This window comes from Erigeron canadensis, chromosome 2, assembly GCF_010389155.1.
Source record: "Erigeron canadensis isolate Cc75 chromosome 2, C_canadensis_v1, whole genome shotgun sequence".
In the NCBI taxonomy this organism is placed as follows: Eukaryota; Viridiplantae; Streptophyta; class Magnoliopsida; order Asterales; family Asteraceae; genus Erigeron; species Erigeron canadensis.
This window is the reverse complement of record NC_057762.1, coordinates 10,573,605-10,590,712: the sequence shown is the minus strand read 5'-3', so window position 1 is coordinate 10,590,712 and position 17,108 is coordinate 10,573,605. Positions and strand designations below refer to the sequence as shown.

Below are 17,108 nucleotides of genomic sequence, written 5' to 3'. Positions count from 1 at the left end.
TTCGATATACTTTCAACGAATTTTTAAATCTAAGGGCGGAGCCCGTACGGCTAAGGCATTTGGCTATTACACTCTATGACCTATTACATTCTATGACCTATCACACTTTATGACCTAGCACCCCACCATCTCACGGCCGCAACGCACGGGTACTTGTTCTCGTATATATATATTGGTAGATTGGTAGATTTTAAAGTATGTATTCAAGTATAAAATTTCCTCTTTAAAGAAAATTATTTGTAATTTTTAGTTATAAAGATTCGTTAAATTAACTTTAAAGGCTTATAAGAAAAAGTTATAGATAATGGGCCCATATGAAGCCTAAATCCAACCCATTTGAATCCTAAAATATAAACAGCTAAAAGGGTTTATGTCGAGTATTCGTTGACCCAAACTCATTCATTCATTCATTCATTCATTCATATTCGTTACGATTAATAATATCTCTTCTAAACTTCCCAAGGGGAAGAAAAACAGAAACAAACCCTAGAAACCCTTTTGGAGTATTTTTCTTCTGCCATAAAAAAGAGAGGAAATTTCGAATTAAATTGACGAAGGGAGTAGATGGGGAAGAAGAAGAAGAGAGTGACGTCATCAGATATATGGTGTTATTATTGTGAAAGAGAATTTGATGATGAAAAGATATTGGTTCAACATCAAAAAGCCAAACATTTTAAATGTCATGTTTGTCATAAGAAACTTTCTACTGCTGGTGGTATGTCTATTCATGTTCTTCAGGTTCATAAAGAAACCGTCACTAAGTAAGTTTCTTTCTTTCTTTCTTTCATTCTTTTTGTTTTATATTAAAAAGAATTGTTTTCATTATTATATATGTAGTTTAAGTTTTGTTACTCACATTGTGATATAATGCACTATATTGATGATAATCTTGATAATTAGGATATTGTTATCGGTTTACGTGTCAATAAGAATGAATGTTATACGGGTAGCAATGTTAGGACAAAAACCCTGTATCTATTATGTATGGAATTTCGTGTAGCTGGTTTGTTTTGTTGAGGTTACCTGGGGTGGGCGAGTCTTTTGACTACTTGGCCACTTAATTGGGTGTCCCTGTGGCCATCCCCGAACGCTTTTTCTAGCTATACCCAATATGTTTACCTTGGAATGTTTATATCTGGGATCTCTTGTGAGGACACCGGGACGACTGACCATGATGCCACGTTTGTGGTGGTACCTGTCATTTAGCTCTGGTGTTCCTAATTATCAAAGGTGAAGAAGAAGAGAGGTGACGATAAGATGTTTTATTTGGCGGTGACTTGTGCTTATAATAACAACTGTTATTCTTTTTTAATTCTGCTATTTCTTATCAAAAAGCTTAGTTCTATAATGAGGACTAAATGAAGAAAGATGTACAATGAATGCAACCATTGTTTGGAACAATTGAATTTTTTATAGTGCTTATGTATCACCCTTTTTGCTATGCAGAATCAAAAAGCTTTTTATAAAGACTACAGTAGGATGTCGGTGCCTTATGTATTTGAACAAAATCAGTTGAAATAAATCTTTTTGATGTTTTGCTACAAGATCTTATTAAGTAGTAACCCACATGACATTAACATACTGCCTGCTACAGTCATGGACACCTTTTTTCTCGCAATGTGATTCCTTGCGTGATTATGCATGCAAAACACACCTTGTAAGCACTAAGCAGTATAAGTAATAAATTTAACTAGACACTCGTCTTTGCATCAGACTTTATGAAGTTCTGATGACTTGAATTTTATGGAAAGTATTCGTTTTCGCTTTCTGATTAACGACTTCTCCATCTTGAGTAATTGGGCGATGCTGCTAAGTGTTAAAGAAGTCCACCATGAATCTTCTGCCTCACAGTTTTTTAAAATTATTACTAATATCCGGCAGAGTAACTATGATAATTCATTTGTTTGAGTTCCCTAATGAGTTTACGTCTTAGTAGTAGCCTACTATTTTGAATTTTAGGCGACATATCTCTTAGATATAGTAGTCCGTATACCAGACCCGAGACTATAGTTTCCACCCAAATTAGTATTCATGTAAATATGTAATTGCAGGTATCTAAAACTGATTTTGAACTTCAGATATATGACCAGTTTAAACTCTAGATTCTGCTTGTGGTTAGACAACGATGGAAGACAGACCTCTACTGTAGATGCAACCTTTTCTTCTTTTCAAACATAAAATGTTGGTTAATTAACATGAATCTGCTCACTTACAAACGTAGGTGGGTGGGTTTATATTTCACAGCATGAGAAAGCCATTTAATAAAACATCTTGTAGACTGTCTTTGTTGGTTCCCCCCTGGTCTGTCACAGGCAGTGGCAGAAACAGTTTCTTGTAAAGATTTTTGTATATAAGTTTGTTACATTTTGTTTTCCAGAATTCAGAGGTTTTAAAAGCTATACATAGTTATCTCAGCTCATACCTTGTAAATTGTCATCAGTTCATTAGGCGAGTTTTTAGGTTTTGGTGAAAACTTCATGGTGGAGATCTGTATATACCACAGTATGAGAAAGCCATTTCATAAAACATCTTGTAGGCTGTTTTTGTTGGTTCAAGCTGGTCTGTCAGTGTCAGAGGCAGTGGCAAACACAAGTTCTTGCAAAGGGTGTAAAAAGTTATATTTGATTCATTTTTTTGGTATACAAGTCTGTCATCTTTTATTTTAAAAGATATACAGAGTTATCTCATTCCACACCTTGTTAGCTGTTATCAGTCGATTAGGTGTGCTGGAAGGGGACTTTAAAAGAGAAGAAGGTCAAAAGGGGGGAGCTTTTGGTTTTGCTGAATACATAATGGTGGAGATCAATTTTTGGAATATATGGTGTTGATTGAAATAGTCAAGCTCCATAAAATTTAAGATATCCACTCAAAGAGTAGTGGGATCCGATACTACCGTGGTTCATATATAGCAAGATTAAAAAATATGGACCCTAAAGAGATACAGTAACAATTGGCATACCCCTTTAGTATTGTGCAACATGTCAATTCATATAACCAATCCCTTTTGCTAAAAATTTCCTCATTGGATCTTAGTTATGTACTTCATAGCTTTCTAGTAATTTGAGTAACCCACATTGTATGCAATTAGGAGACCCAATTCTGATTCATGCACCTGAGATTCCTAGCAAGCAATACTAAAACTGCTACCCACCACCTGTACAAAAGAGATGAATGAACTAAGTTGAAAATAAAGATATGTGGCATTTTATTGTCGAGAAATAGTTGTTTCTGCTCAAAGACTTCAATCCTATGATCCTATCTAAATAATATCCATCCTATGACAGTTTCCCTAGAAGAATCATAATCCATTACGATTCCAGACATATCAAACTCATTCTGAACATGAGATACTTGGCCAAATCATGATGTAGGATGTGGCTTGTGATCATACAAAGACCTTACTCGAGATACAACTTTGTCTGAAACCATATAAATCTCCCTTTAAGAATTCTCTTCGGAATTGCATCATCTAGTATGCAAACTAAGGATTGATGCACATAGCTAGAGTGATACCAAATTGAATGGACATTTTCAAAGAGACAAGAAGTCTTCTCTGAACTAATTACCCAAGCTCTAGTATAACTTTTAGCAGTTTTCATGGTTAAATCTTGCAAAACGAGAGCAAATACTTTCTAGAAGAGTTTCTGGTTCCTACTACTGCACTTTATTGTTTTTTTTTTTTTTTTTATAAATTTCTTTACATGTTAATTGTTTCTTTTGAATTTTACAATCCTGGTTTGTGATCAATTGATGCAGTTCTGTCTTAGTAAGCTGTTGCTTGTTAGTCAGATTGTGTATAACTTAACGTGGTCTTCCTTTGATGATGTGTAATTTGATAGTCTCTGAACTTGAGTCTTTTGTTTTCCCTTCCTTATTTCTTGTGAGTTTGTCGGCAGTTTCAAAAATTTATAGAATAATGATATCTCTTGCAGGGTGCCAAATGCTAAAGAAGGCAGAGAATCTACAGATGTTGAAGTTTATGGGATGCAGGGGATCCCAGCTGCTGTGTTAGCTGCTCATTATGGAGATGAAGGTATTGCATTTTTTTTTTAATTTCTCATGCATTATTCATTTTTCTTATTCTCCGTTGAGATGCATTGGATTCAAATTTTTGTTAGAAATATCAAAGATTGATAGATATCTATTACCCTCTCTTCAGACTTCTTATAGATATGGTTTTCTTTGAATCTAAGGGTGATTATAAAGACCAAAAAACTGACTCGTAACCCAAATAACCAAACTGGATCATATCATTAACCACTGGTTCAGTATAGTTATAACGAAATCGAATAACTTGGTTCGGTTTTTGTAACACCATAAACACCAACCACCATTAACCAAACCACTCTTAACCGAATCACCAATTATAAGCTTCATAGGCTATTACTGTTTTTAGGATTTCCAATTTTCAAGTTTACAATCTTTCACTAAGGACTTCTAATTTTGTGTATTCTCTTTGCATACACTTTAGCTCCCTTCCAATTGGGGTTATTTTTTGTAATTTATTATTACAAATATTAATACTTATCTTCATTCTTCACAAAACTCCCAAGTCCTAACGGTAACACGGGCGACGCATCAGGAACAAACTACACCACGAGATTAGGACCATCCTTCTAACACATTCATATATTGCTTGTTTTATTGAATTTCTGATCGTGTTTTCTCAGACATATCCATTTATTTCCTTATCTACGAATTCTTTTATGGTTTTGATGATTGAAACGTTGGCACTACTAGATATCCCGTATTTTCAGTTTCTTTGATTTTTCATTTTTCTCATCTTTGATAGTTGAAAGATGGTGGTTAATTGATTTAACACGAAAAATACCAAAGAACGACCTAACTGAAAGTCTGAAACTGACTTTAAGCGAAACCAATCCGTTTTGATTTCTCATTAACTGAAGTTTTGGTTTTGGATTCGGTTTGGGCCATAATTGATCCAAATCGACTCATACTTGCCTTTAAAATAGACGCACATTTGCCAGGTCGTAAGGTAGTAAGGTGCAGGTCTAATTATAATCTGATGTGTATGCAATTTTGGTTGGTGGGAGTTTTATAATTTTTGGAGTATTTAAGTTTCTTCTTAGGTTAGTCTAGTTAAGTAGTTTGAGCTACATGATTTCAAATTATCACATTAACCATTTTCTTTTGCGGTTCCTTTTTAGAATATTTATTGGTCGATTAAATTGGTTATTGAATTAGTATACTTGTCTATACCAGTCTCTGTTTACTATGGCTGTCACTAGCGTTTATTTTGTAAGTAATTCTATAATTGCTTCTACTATGTATCCGAAGGGATTGTTCTTTTATATAGGGATTAGTTTCCTGGAATGTAAGAAACTTTGAACGAATGTCTATAATAGGAAATAACTAAAGTTGTGTGTCTTGTATGTAAACAACTCGAAACCCGAATGTAACCAACTATGACTCAATGGTTATGTAATGTAGTGACCTTTCAAATTGGCTATCTGATGTAAGTACCTTTCATTTTTGTTCTTTTAATGTATCGTGCCGGGTAACATCCTATTTGTAATCGGTAATGCCACGTTGGACCTAAAAAATAATAGGTAGGGATTAAGGCACCGGAGTGTAACCAACTATGAGTGAATGACTATGTAATGTAGTAACCTACGAAAGTGTTAAAATTGATGTAAGAACCTCTCTGTTTTGTTCACTCGATGTATCATACCGGGTTACTCCGACGACTTTATACTCTGGTGATCTTCTCCGGCTAATTTTCGAAACTATCTTCGGGAACAAGTTTTTTCCGGATAGCAAATGTGAAACTGTAACTAAATGTCTAACTTCAATCTCGAACACAAATCAACACTAGATATAGATAAATGCATATATACATCTATTGATTTCAGAACACGATTCAATAATAATCATACTCAAACCCTAATCCCTAAATCGGATTGTGTTATGATCACCCCATCATCGTTAACTATAAAGATCCGGTAATCCCATACCCACGACAATCAAGATCCAACAACTTTTGTTTACAACGGGGTAAAAGGGGGAGATTTTGACAGAGAATGACGACGGTGGTTGTCTGGGTGGCAGCTGACAATTATTTATTTTATTGGTGGCAATCAGCGGTGACACTTGTTCGGATGTGGAGACAGTGGAGAGATGGACGCACCTCTTAAATGGAAGTAAAAATGAGACCGAGACCACCCACTACAACCACGTCAGAGTCTAAGACCATCCACTATCCATTTCGTCGGAGCTCATAACCCACAACCGTAACCATGACCGTACAACAGGTCAACCGGTATATGAAAAGTACAAAAATGAGAGGTTCTTACATCAGATAGCCTTTTTTAAAGATAACTACATAACATAACCATTCAGTCATAGTTGGTTACACTCTAGTGCCATAATACCAAAGTAAAACTAACATTGTTACAGGCTACCAGTACAACAGGTCAACCGATACATTAAAAAAACAAAAATGAAAGGTACTTACATCAGATAGCCAATTTGAAAGGTCACTACATCAAATAACCATTGAGTTATAGTTGGTTACACTCCAGTGCCATAATCCCTAATGTTTATTGTATGTAAGAATTTCGTTTCAACCAATTAAAATCTGACAAGTGGCACCTGTATATGGTTGCCACGTATGTTTTCTTACGTATAATAAACATTTTTTCGAGTTGCTTACATACAGTACACACAACTTTAGTTTTTTCCTACTATAGACATTCGGTCAAAGATAGTTACATTCCAGGAAACTAATCCCTTTTATATATATTGATTTCTCGCAAATCTTAGCTTTAACTGTTTCATTGCTCAACCTTCCCATTCTTGATGCACCATTAATCTACCGTGGTATATTTTTTTTTAGTTTTGTCCAACATTTCTAGCCTATTGTAAATCAAATTGCTGCTTTTTTTTTTTATTTATTAATCTAGCCGTGATTGAAATCCTAATATATGCTTTTCTTCTGATAATGGAATAACGGATGAACGATTGTAGTTAATTTTCTCTGAATTTGCTTTCTTAAGAAAGTGATATAACTGCAGTCATTTGTTTATTATTTTTGTAAGAAGTTATTGCAGCGAATTTTTTTTTTTTCAATTTTGCAGACAATGACAATCCATCAAAAGCTGGAAAGTTGGAGATTCCTTCTCAAGCTGGCATGGTACCTGGTCCATTAGGATATCCTCCAACGATGCCGCCCATGTAAGTAACATCATGTTTTTTTTTGGGCAAACTAACGTGCCTTTCAGAATTTGAATTGCATGTTTATTGCAGTTTATTGATGTAGTTGAAAATATATAAGTTGACTGACGGTATGTTTTCAGTACAAAAATTGATAAATGTTAATGATTCCAGTATATATTAACGTTGTCATGCATTCTTTTGTATTTGAAGTAGGTACAATCCTGGTTTGGCTATCCCTCGTCCTGGTTGGCCGGCTCCACCTCGTCCACAGCCATGGTTCACCCAGAATCCTGTTGGCTCAGTTCCTCCTCCTGCACCTATAGGAATGATTCAGCAGCCTTTATTCCCGGTTCAGACCATGCGGCCTCCTATCCCATCAACTGCACCACCAGGGCTTCAAACCTCATTTCCAGCTGCTCCTCCAGGATTGTCTGCATCAACACCTTCTGTTATGGTATCTCAGCCGTTATTTCCTGTTATTGCTAGTAATGGCATGCCTTCTCAAAGCTCAGCGTATTCTGCTCCGACACTTTCTACAAGCATTCCATTAAGCTCCCCTTTAGACATGCCAAGAGGTTATCTTAACCCTGGGTTTCAAGGTTTGAGTCTTCCCTGACTTCTTTCAATTTGGCTTTTCTGCAAAGTGGTTTGAATTTGATTGCTATTTTGACCCATCTGCCTATAAACGGGTTGATTTTGCATGTGTTGTTATGTCTCAAATTGGTCAAGTGAAAAAAATATCCACAAGGGTATCAGGTCATGCGTGTCATAGAGTCTACTCTTAATGCATGCAACTTCCCAAGTCATCTTATTTAATGACTTTTTAAAAGTTTTATTAAGTCTAAAGAAGTGGTTGTTGAACCCATACTAAAGGTGATACACATATCAAAGCAAACCTTTTATGACCTGTAACTGAACCTCCAACCTACCATCTTGCCACGTCTACCTGTAATGCTATGTGTTATAATAATGTTGCAGTAAAAACTTATTTTGCTATGAACAACAGATTACTCCCTTTTCGAAATGTATGGAGCATTTGCTATTTGTCCAGTTCCATATTGAATGAACAAAATAAAAGTGGATGAACAGGTACTTGATTGGTGGAAAACCAATGTACATAAAATCCAGTTTGAAATAAAAAAAGAATTCTATAATTAGATCTGTTATTTAATCACATTAGTTTTCTAAAATTCATTTGCATCTCATTAGGCTTTATGTAGTTTCCGTTCTGTTTGTATATGTCACCCTCGACTACATGTTTATATTCATCACTTATCATGATCCATTTTAACATGTCACATGGATTGAATGTATGCAGGTGGAGTAGCAGTTAGTTCTCATTCCTATGCTTCTGGGCCCAATACTGGTGGTCCTTCAATTGGACCACCTCCTGTAATTGCAAATAAAGCACCTGCTGTTCAGCCAGCAACAAATGAGGTCTACTTAGTTTGGGATGATGAGGCCATGTCTATGGTTTGTATTTCTTTTTCTTGTCTACATGTCTCTGTGTTTCATCATTTTCTTCTTGATGCTGTTTATCTAAGCATTATTATATATATTTATCATCAGGAGGAAAGAAGAATGTCTTTACCAAAGTATCAGGTGCATGATGAAACTAGCCAGGTAAGTTCTACCTTGTACCATACTCGTTTATATGGGTCACGTGTTACAATTTTCAGATTTCAGTTTATACATTGTTCCATAAATGTCAAAAGGTATTTCAGTAATCCTTCATCCCTTTAATTGCGTGTTTTAAAATAATAGTAATAATGTGTGGAGAAGAGTTATTTTGAGCATTTTGCTCATGCTTCTTCTGTTTTTGGCCATTCTCCGCTTGGCAAGCAATCCACCAATTTACTGAGCATCAAAGTTCAAGTAGGTATTTACATATTATTATATTTAGTTAGTAGTTATAATCATCTATTTCTGCTGAGGTTGCTGCAACCAACATGACGACTCTCCAGCCAGTGTATGTATTTGCGTTTTAGAGTTATTATACGTTTAATTCTACATGTTCTCCGATGCTTTATTGTGAAGTGTTGGATATGGGTGGACAAACAACTCATTACGAATTAGTTTTATGACCGAACAATCGATACATACTTGGCCCAGGTCAGCATCTTCTGGAAAATTCGGATTCTTTGCATAGATGCAAAGCTGCAGTTCTGATTATATGGTTATTTTGACCGTTAATGATAGTTTTTGTTGATATCGTCTGATTCCAGTGGTTCTAATGACATGTGTTGTGGATCTGTCTTTTTTCAGATGAGTTCGATTGATGCTGCCATTGATAGGAGGATATCGGAAGGCAGGCTTGCAGGTCGCATGGCTTTCTAGAAGTTGATTGAAGAAGTGTGGCAATTTTTGAATCGTTGACTGATGGAGTTTGCAAACGTCCTTTGTTCTTCATGAGGTGCTTCTAAAGAAATATAAAGTTTGCTTCCTGTCATGTGGAATTGATTGTGTTAGTTGATTAAAACTAGTGGCACATCGCATTTGAGGTTTTAATTAATCTTTTAATGTTAATCAGTAGTGATGAGTCAAAAGAGAACGTGTAATTTACAGATTTTTTAATTGGTCCTTACAACAATTCAGTCGGCATAGAAAAAATCATGTTATCTTCAAGACACTTAGATTAACGACATTGAATGTCTTGTAATATTTATGCGAGATGTGCGCATCTGACTTCTAAGTGTTGCTGTAAACATGTGTAGAGATACATTCGGGAATGATGTCTGTTCCTTATGATTTAATGGCATGTTATCTTTTGTAATCGCTTAAGTGTTGATTAGCATACTTGGCATAATCATCTCATGAAACAGTTTATTACAATATGGAAATTTTGACCTTGTGGCTCATGAAAGAGTTTTCAGGGTTTAGCCCTATGCGAATTCTTATGAGATTTGGACACAATTCGATACATGGATTTGAGACAAATATTCTTTATTTATAGAAGTGTACAGACATATTGATTGTTCCGATCCATTTTATGCCAACTTTTGTCAATTTGATGGTGTTGGGCTCGAGGTGATGGTTCATTTCTTCATTAGAACTTTAGAAGCCTTTTTGGTCATCACCACTTTGGTTCATTTCTTCACCACTTACGTTATTGTCAACGGTTTCGAGGGGATTTCTGCTATTAAAGGTTGTCAACTGGCTCATAGGATTAGCGAATGATTTGTCATTGATCAGTACTAATTCTACATTTTGAAAGCTTATGAAAAATTAGTTGAACATGTGTTTTATAAGGAAAATGGTTGAAAATTGTTTGTATTAAATTAGCGCATACAAAGCAAAAAAACAAGTTGTCTATAAATCAAGGGTAAATTACAAAAATCATACCTGAGGTTTGTTCGAAACTATACTTGTCATACCTACAATTTAAAAATTACGCGAGGCATACCTGTCATTTGCAAAAACCCACACTGATCATGCCTAACCTTAACGAAGCTTGACGAGCTGTTAAGTTTGGTCACATGCCACACATGTGAGGGGATTAAATAGTCTTTTCTCCACCCATATCTATTCTTCGTCATGATCATCGTCTCATTCTTCTTCTTTTTTTTCCCAGATTTCAATAACATCAACAAATATGATCCCAAAATTTTATATCAAAAATCACAAACAACTATCAAATTAAAATCACAATCACTACAATTATCATCAAAATTTAACACTTTCTAAAAATTCACATCGAAAATCCACAACAAAAACCATCTTCTTCTATATTCAATTCCATCAATAATAATAGTTATTACAATAACAGCTTTATAGATATAATGGAAACAAAGAAAAGAAAAAAAAAAGATTTTAATTACCAAATAAATAGCATTGTATATGGCTAAGAAATAAAACAAGATCTGCATATTCCGACCTCCAAGATGGTGTTGGCATATTTCGATCAGATCTACTACAGTGATAGCAAGATGTTTAGGTCTTTTCAAGTACTAAGTCGGATTCAAGTATCTCCATTGGATCGATGACATCTATCTGCTTCTTGCTGATTTTATATTTATTTATCAATTATACAATATATAGTGTGTGTGTCGATATATTACATATATATATATTGTGTGTGTGTGTGTGTGTGTCGATATATAAATATGATGATGATGATGATACAACAAAAGTGAGATTTTAAGTTAAAATAAAGTAGGATAAGATTGCTTTGTCAATGTGGTGATTGTTATGTCTTTTGATTTTGGAGATATTCTGTGTCTTTTTACTACTTGTTTAGCCATCTTAGGTTTGTTCAAATGATTATCAGGTAGTGGTGTTTGTAAGTTGTGGTTTTTGATATAAATATATTTTAACTTAAAACTAAAAGAAGTATAATGAATCTGGGGGTCAACTTGGGAAAGAAGAAGGGAGAAGGGGGGGGGGGGGGGGTAAATATGGGGGCAAAAGAGTCTTTTACGCATTCATGTGATTGGCATGTGACCGAACTTAATAGTCCGTCAAGCTCCGTTAGGGTTAGGTATGATAAGTGTTGGTTTTTGCAAATGATATGTATGTCTCGCGTAATTTTTAAATTGTAGGTATGACGAGTGTAGTTTTGAACAAACCTCAGATATGATTTTTGTAATTTACCCTAAATCAAACTAACAATCTATAATCAACAAAGGTGTTCATTTTCGGCTAATTTCTCATCTTTTCATGTAAAACATTTATTCTCAATTTCTCATGAGCGTGGTGTAAATCAATATCCATTATTAAAACTCAAAAGTTACTTCTTCAAATTTAAGAGAAGATTTCTTAGTGTACATGTAATTTTAAAATAAGTACTACTATTATAGTACCGAAACCGATATCGTTCAAAATCAAGAACCGATACCAATACCGAATCCTCATCGGTACCGGTTCGGTTTTATGCCATACTAAAGGTGAATATTTTCTCCACATTGACCATAAAAAGTCAAATCTTAAGACACTTAACTCAAATCAAACTAATTGACTTCTATTGTGATTGCAAATCGATAGTGTGCCAGTTGTATCTGGAATTATTTTTAGTAACATTGCTTTTAAATAATTAGATAAGGTTTCTATCTGGAATTATCTTTTGTAATCGCTCAAGTGTTGATTAGCATACTTGGCATAATCATCTCATGAAACAGTTTATTACAATATGGAAATTTTGACCTTGTGGCTCATGAAAGAGTTTTCAGGGTTTTAACCCTATGCGAATTCTTATGAGATTAGGACACAATTAATTCGATACATGGATTTGAGACACATATTATTTATTTATAGAAGTATTTTTTGTACAGACATGTTGATTGTTCCGATCCATTTTATGCCAACTTTTGTCAATTGGATGGTGTTGGGCTCGAGGTGATGGTTCATTTCTTCATTAGAAGCCTTTTTGGCCATCACCACTTTGGTTCATTTCTTCACCACTTACGTTATTGTCAACGGTTTCGAGGGGATTTCTGCTATTAAAGGTTGTCAACTGGCTCATAGGATTAGGAGTGATTTGTCATTGATCAGTCTTGGTTATCTTTTACTAATTCTACATTTTGAAAGCTCATGAAAAATTAGTTGAACATGTGTTTTATAAGGAAAATGGTTGAAAATTGTTTGTATTTAATTAGCGCATACAAAGCAAAAAAAACAAGTTGTCTATAAATCAAACTAACAATCTATAATCAGCAAATGTATTCATTTTCGGCTAATTTCTCATCTTTTCATGTAAAAACATTTATTCTCAATTTCTCATGAGCGTGGTGTAAATCAATATCCATTATTAAAACTCAAAAGTTACTTCAAATTTAAGAAAAGATTTCTTAGTGTACATGTAATTTTAAAATAAGTACTACTATATATTATAGTACCGAAACGGAAATCGTTCCAAATCAAGAACCGATACCAAATCCTCATCGTACACCGGTACCGGTTTGGTTTGGTTTCGGTTTTTTTGGATTTTTGCTCATGCCTACTACTATAAATGATGAGAGAACAAATCAAAAAGTAATGAAAGTTCCTTGATAATGTTGTTCATTTTAAACAAATCTTCAAAATCTTTTTACAGCCTATGTCCTGTAGGGTAGAGGGCATATAATCCGTATTTATTTTCTTCCTAGCTACGCTCATGCTACAATATTCAAATTCATATATATCTAGCTAAGCAAATAAAAGTACATAAAAAGGATAGATAAAAGATTACATCATATGCAATATTCTCATTCTTGAGGCACATTCCATCATTAGATTCATTTTGATCGATTACATAATTAACCCTAGAAAACAAACAAACAAACTAGACGGTACATACAACTTTAATATAAAAGATAGATATAGCTATAGCTAGATCATATATTATATAGTAGTACACTAAAACGGATTTAAAGTAGTCAACTGATCAAGTAGTCCAGTTACAGGTGTAGCAAGCCTAGGGTCATAAGCAAAACCATTCAACTCACCACCGCTGCCGCTGGCACCACCACCGCCCAGATAAGGGCACGGCGGAATCCAAACCCATCTTTTCTTACTAAAATCAAACAACAACGCCTTCTCCGCGGACCCCCCCACAATCATAACCACCACAAACTCTCCATTTCCAACACAAGTAAAGCCTCTCCCGCCCTCCAACTCAGCAAACTGCACATACAACTGCTGCGGCATTCTCTCGATTTCGACCCATGTGGTCCCACAGTTTTGTAAACCCCACATCCTTAAACTCCTAGGAACATTCAGCTTACTTTTCTCCACTGCTGCAATTAGCACTAGCTTGCCTTTACTCTCAACTAAACTTGGAGACCTAAGAAACCTCCTCATGGGTGCTTGTATTTTTGACCATTCGTTTCGAACCATATCGTAACCCAACACACTAAAAGGACTATAGTTCATGCAGTAAAATTTGCCAGGTGAGTTGTTATTTTGAACATAGACCATTTTTCCAGATTCCAAGCTACATAATCTTGGTAAAGATGATGTGGTCCCCCAAATGGAATAAAATCCACCAACATCAATGTGAAAGCTTTCAGTTGTCAAGTTTTTGACTGCATATGGGGAAATTAAATCATCACCAGCTACCATTACATCAATTGAAGAGTTTGAGATTGTTAGCCCTATTGATGGGAATAATCTAGGTCTTAGGGTTGATGGAAGTGGGGTGACTAAAGATGGAAAAAGTGGGTTCGAAAGTAACAGACCTTTCGAACCCGCTTCATCCGACACCCAACATATGAGCCCACCAGAGGAACACGTGGGTGAAAACCCTGGTGGGATCAGTGGGAACACGAAACGGTTCCAAGAAAGGGTTTTTGGGTCCAAAAGATAACCTTCATGTGGGACCATGTTATCGGTAGGGGTGTGAGTGGTGTTTGTGGTTTTCAAGATAGTTGTAGTGGTGGTGGTTTTAGGGTTTTGTGGCTTTTGTTTAAAGAAAATGAAATAGTAGGATTTGTGATTGATATGGAGGTACATTTGAAGGAAAGTGTGAGAGAACAAGAGAGAATACCATCTCTTGCACACGGACCGGGCACGAAAGAAGGCCGGCGGAGGAAGGAAAGCGATAACTCGGTCGACGAGTCGTTGAGGGAGTCTACTCCAAATCCTGGAGTCCATCCAAGAAGGATTAGTAGTGATGGAAGTGTTTGTTGTTATGGTGGCAGTAGAAGGGATAGGAAAAGGGAAAGAAAAGGGAAAGGTGTTAACAAAATGGGAATGATCAAAAGCTTCCATTTAAAAAAGATAAGGTTATAATGTATTAGGAAAGTTAAGGTTGTTTTTCAAGTGGTGTTATGGTCTCTCAAATTCAGTGGAGATTGTATGTGTGTATATATAGAGAGAGTAATAATACAAGTAGTAAGATAGGGAAGGGATGGAAATTACATACAAAAGGGGGGTTGGGGTTGGGTCTAATTTCCAATGTGTTATATGATGCAAAAGGGGTATATATATAGGGCCACCTGAACAGATGTAAATATACAGGAGTAGAAGTGAAAAGGGAGGGTGTTGTCAGATTTGGGAGGTGTGAGTCTGATATGATGGATGCATCTATCAATTCAATTTCGATCAGTATTTTCTTGTCAATCGCCTAGGAAGAGAAAGAGCAAGTACTACACATAGACAGTAAACACACGTCGGCTCTAGACAATTAATATACTTAATTAATTCTTCCTTATACACTACAATGTCAGCAGAGACTTAATTATGCTAGAATTTGTTTCACTAAGTAATCAAATCAAGTGTTTTATTAGATTAATATTGTAATTAAAATCTTTTTTAACCATGTAAAAATACATTTTTTTGTTATGTACTAAAGAAAACAAAATAATAACACTTGAATAATAATTTTCTTTCTTCCTTTCGGCTTTCGCAAACAATATTATTGCCTCCATCATAGGAGGCTTAACAATACTATTGGGTTAAATGGTTTGTTTAAGGCCCCACATGTTAAACACTTCAAGTTTTTTAAGTTTTTGGGTTTAGGTTTATTCAGTTTTGGCCTTTTATTTACGTTTTGGGTTATAACTTAGAAGTTTGCTTTTAAAATAACTAGTAAAATAAACTATATATAAATATTTTGAACTTTTTCGGCATATATAAGAAGTAGACTTTTTTACACTCCTTTATTTATATTATTTTTAATTTTTTTTCCGTGCGATTAGTGTAAATTTTTATGAAGACTTTAAATAAAGGTCCCTAAATTTTTTCCGTTTAAGATAATCAAAAAGTTTAACCGACGCTGCTTCTCATATCATACTTGAACAAGTATGCATTTGGATTGCTATATTATACTTAAATCTTGTTTGATACTCATCAATCCTCTTCAATTTTTTTTGTCTCAATTGTTGCTAGTCCTATATATATTAGAATTAAAATTCAAAATTTACGTCATGAATAATAAAATTGAAATGCCAAGCCCCTAAATACATGATTCTTAAAAGACAGACAAGTTTTTTAATGACAAGCTAGCTAGCTTCTCTCATGCGTTTATAAAACTATATGATATCTGGACATGTATATATATACACAAATACTAACACGGTACCCGTACAATACAGAAGTAGTGGCCGCGACGATGGTCTAGTGATGTTGCCGATGGGTATTGATGGCGGCTACTATAGATGACGGCGACGGTGACGGTGACGGTGTCGAAAGAATGTATTTGTTGTATATAAATATTATGCATTTATACATTGAAATTTATCAACTTAAATTTATCTATATTACATTTAAAATTACAGTGTTTTAATAATTTAATATGAATTTAAATCTAGTCATCATTTATATAAAGTTATACTAGAGAATGATGTATTTGTTGTATATAAATATTTTGTTTTAAGTAGATATGAAGAACTAAAATGACAAAACACACCTTGACAATATTGACAATAGACAATCTGGCTATTAATTCTTCCTTAGACACTTTAATGTCAGGATACTTATGCTAGATTTTGTTTTGGAAAGGAACATATTTATGCCCAATAGGTGCACAGAGTAAACATTGAAAACTCAAGTCAAATGAGAGATGGACATGAAAAAGCTACAAAGAAAGTACAAGTGAGAATCTAATGAGTATTTTGCAAAATCTGAAGACTGAAACTTCAATCCAAATATGGAGGTTTCTTCAAGGGCTGGATTTGTTTCTTTCCGTTTTTGAACTTCTACAAAAAAGCACTTCATTATTACTCACCGTAAAGGGAAACCCTGCACCACTATCATACAGATCAATTCACACTAAAGTTAATTTTATTTTCTTATAAAACATCCCAACAAGATCATACGCTTCATAAAAAATTAAAGGATTTGCAATAATGTACTTTAGTATATTCATAGCTTTATTTGGAAGGTGTGTATCATTAATTTGTTCACAACCGAGATCTAGCTTATGTTGTTTTAACCGAATCCACGCTAAAGAGCTTCCTCACCCTCAATACCTAGTAGGAGGAGAAACTCTCAATTAAACCGTCCGAAGACACGACATT

At 34.8% G+C, this 17,108-nt stretch overlaps 2 protein-coding genes across 3 annotated transcripts; one reads left to right on the top strand and one right to left on the bottom strand.

The window, feature by feature from the left end:
• Positions 1-395: 395 nt before the first annotated feature.
• On the top strand, positions 396-9,949 carry LOC122586893 (protein SUPPRESSOR OF FRI 4). 2 transcript variants are annotated; one of them, XM_043758913.1, is made up of 7 exons: positions 396-761; positions 3,933-4,033; positions 7,098-7,194; positions 7,390-7,775; positions 8,495-8,649; positions 8,746-8,799; positions 9,442-9,949. In XM_043758913.1, the coding sequence occupies exons 1-7, from the start codon at positions 565-567 to the stop codon at positions 9,511-9,513; spliced, it is 1,062 nt and encodes a 353-aa protein (XP_043614848.1). In that variant the 5' UTR covers positions 396-564; the 3' UTR covers positions 9,514-9,949. The 2 variants fall into 2 exon arrangements, with proteins under 2 accessions (XP_043614848.1, XP_043614847.1); XM_043758912.1 differs by having other exon boundaries at positions 7,387-7,775.
• Positions 9,950-13,369: 3,420 nt separating this feature from the next.
• On the bottom strand, positions 13,370-14,859 carry LOC122590121 (protein UNUSUAL FLORAL ORGANS). Its single transcript, XM_043762457.1, has one exon. The coding sequence runs from the start codon at positions 14,857-14,859 to the stop codon at positions 13,507-13,509; it is 1,353 nt and encodes a 450-aa protein (XP_043618392.1). The 3' UTR covers positions 13,370-13,506.
• Between the last annotated feature and the right edge of the window lie 2,249 nt (positions 14,860-17,108).

What these genes read in the sequence shown, in the direction of transcription:
- LOC122590121 (XM_043762457.1), bottom strand. Translation starts at nt 14,859, where the DNA reads ATGGAAGCTTTTGATCATTCCCATTTTGTTAACACCTTTCCCTTTTCT.
- LOC122586893 (XM_043758912.1), top strand. Translation starts at nt 565, where the DNA reads ATGGGGAAGAAGAAGAAGAGAGTGACGTCATCAGATATATGGTGTTAT. An exon ending in TGCTCATTATGGAGATGAAG is followed by an intron (nt 4,034 to 7,097) that starts GTATTGCATTTT and finishes TCAATTTTGCAG; the next exon opens with ACAATGACAATCCATCAAAA. An exon ending in TCTTAACCCTGGGTTTCAAG is followed by an intron (nt 7,776 to 8,494) that starts GTTTGAGTCTTC and finishes GAATGTATGCAG; the next exon opens with GTGGAGTAGCAGTTAGTTCT.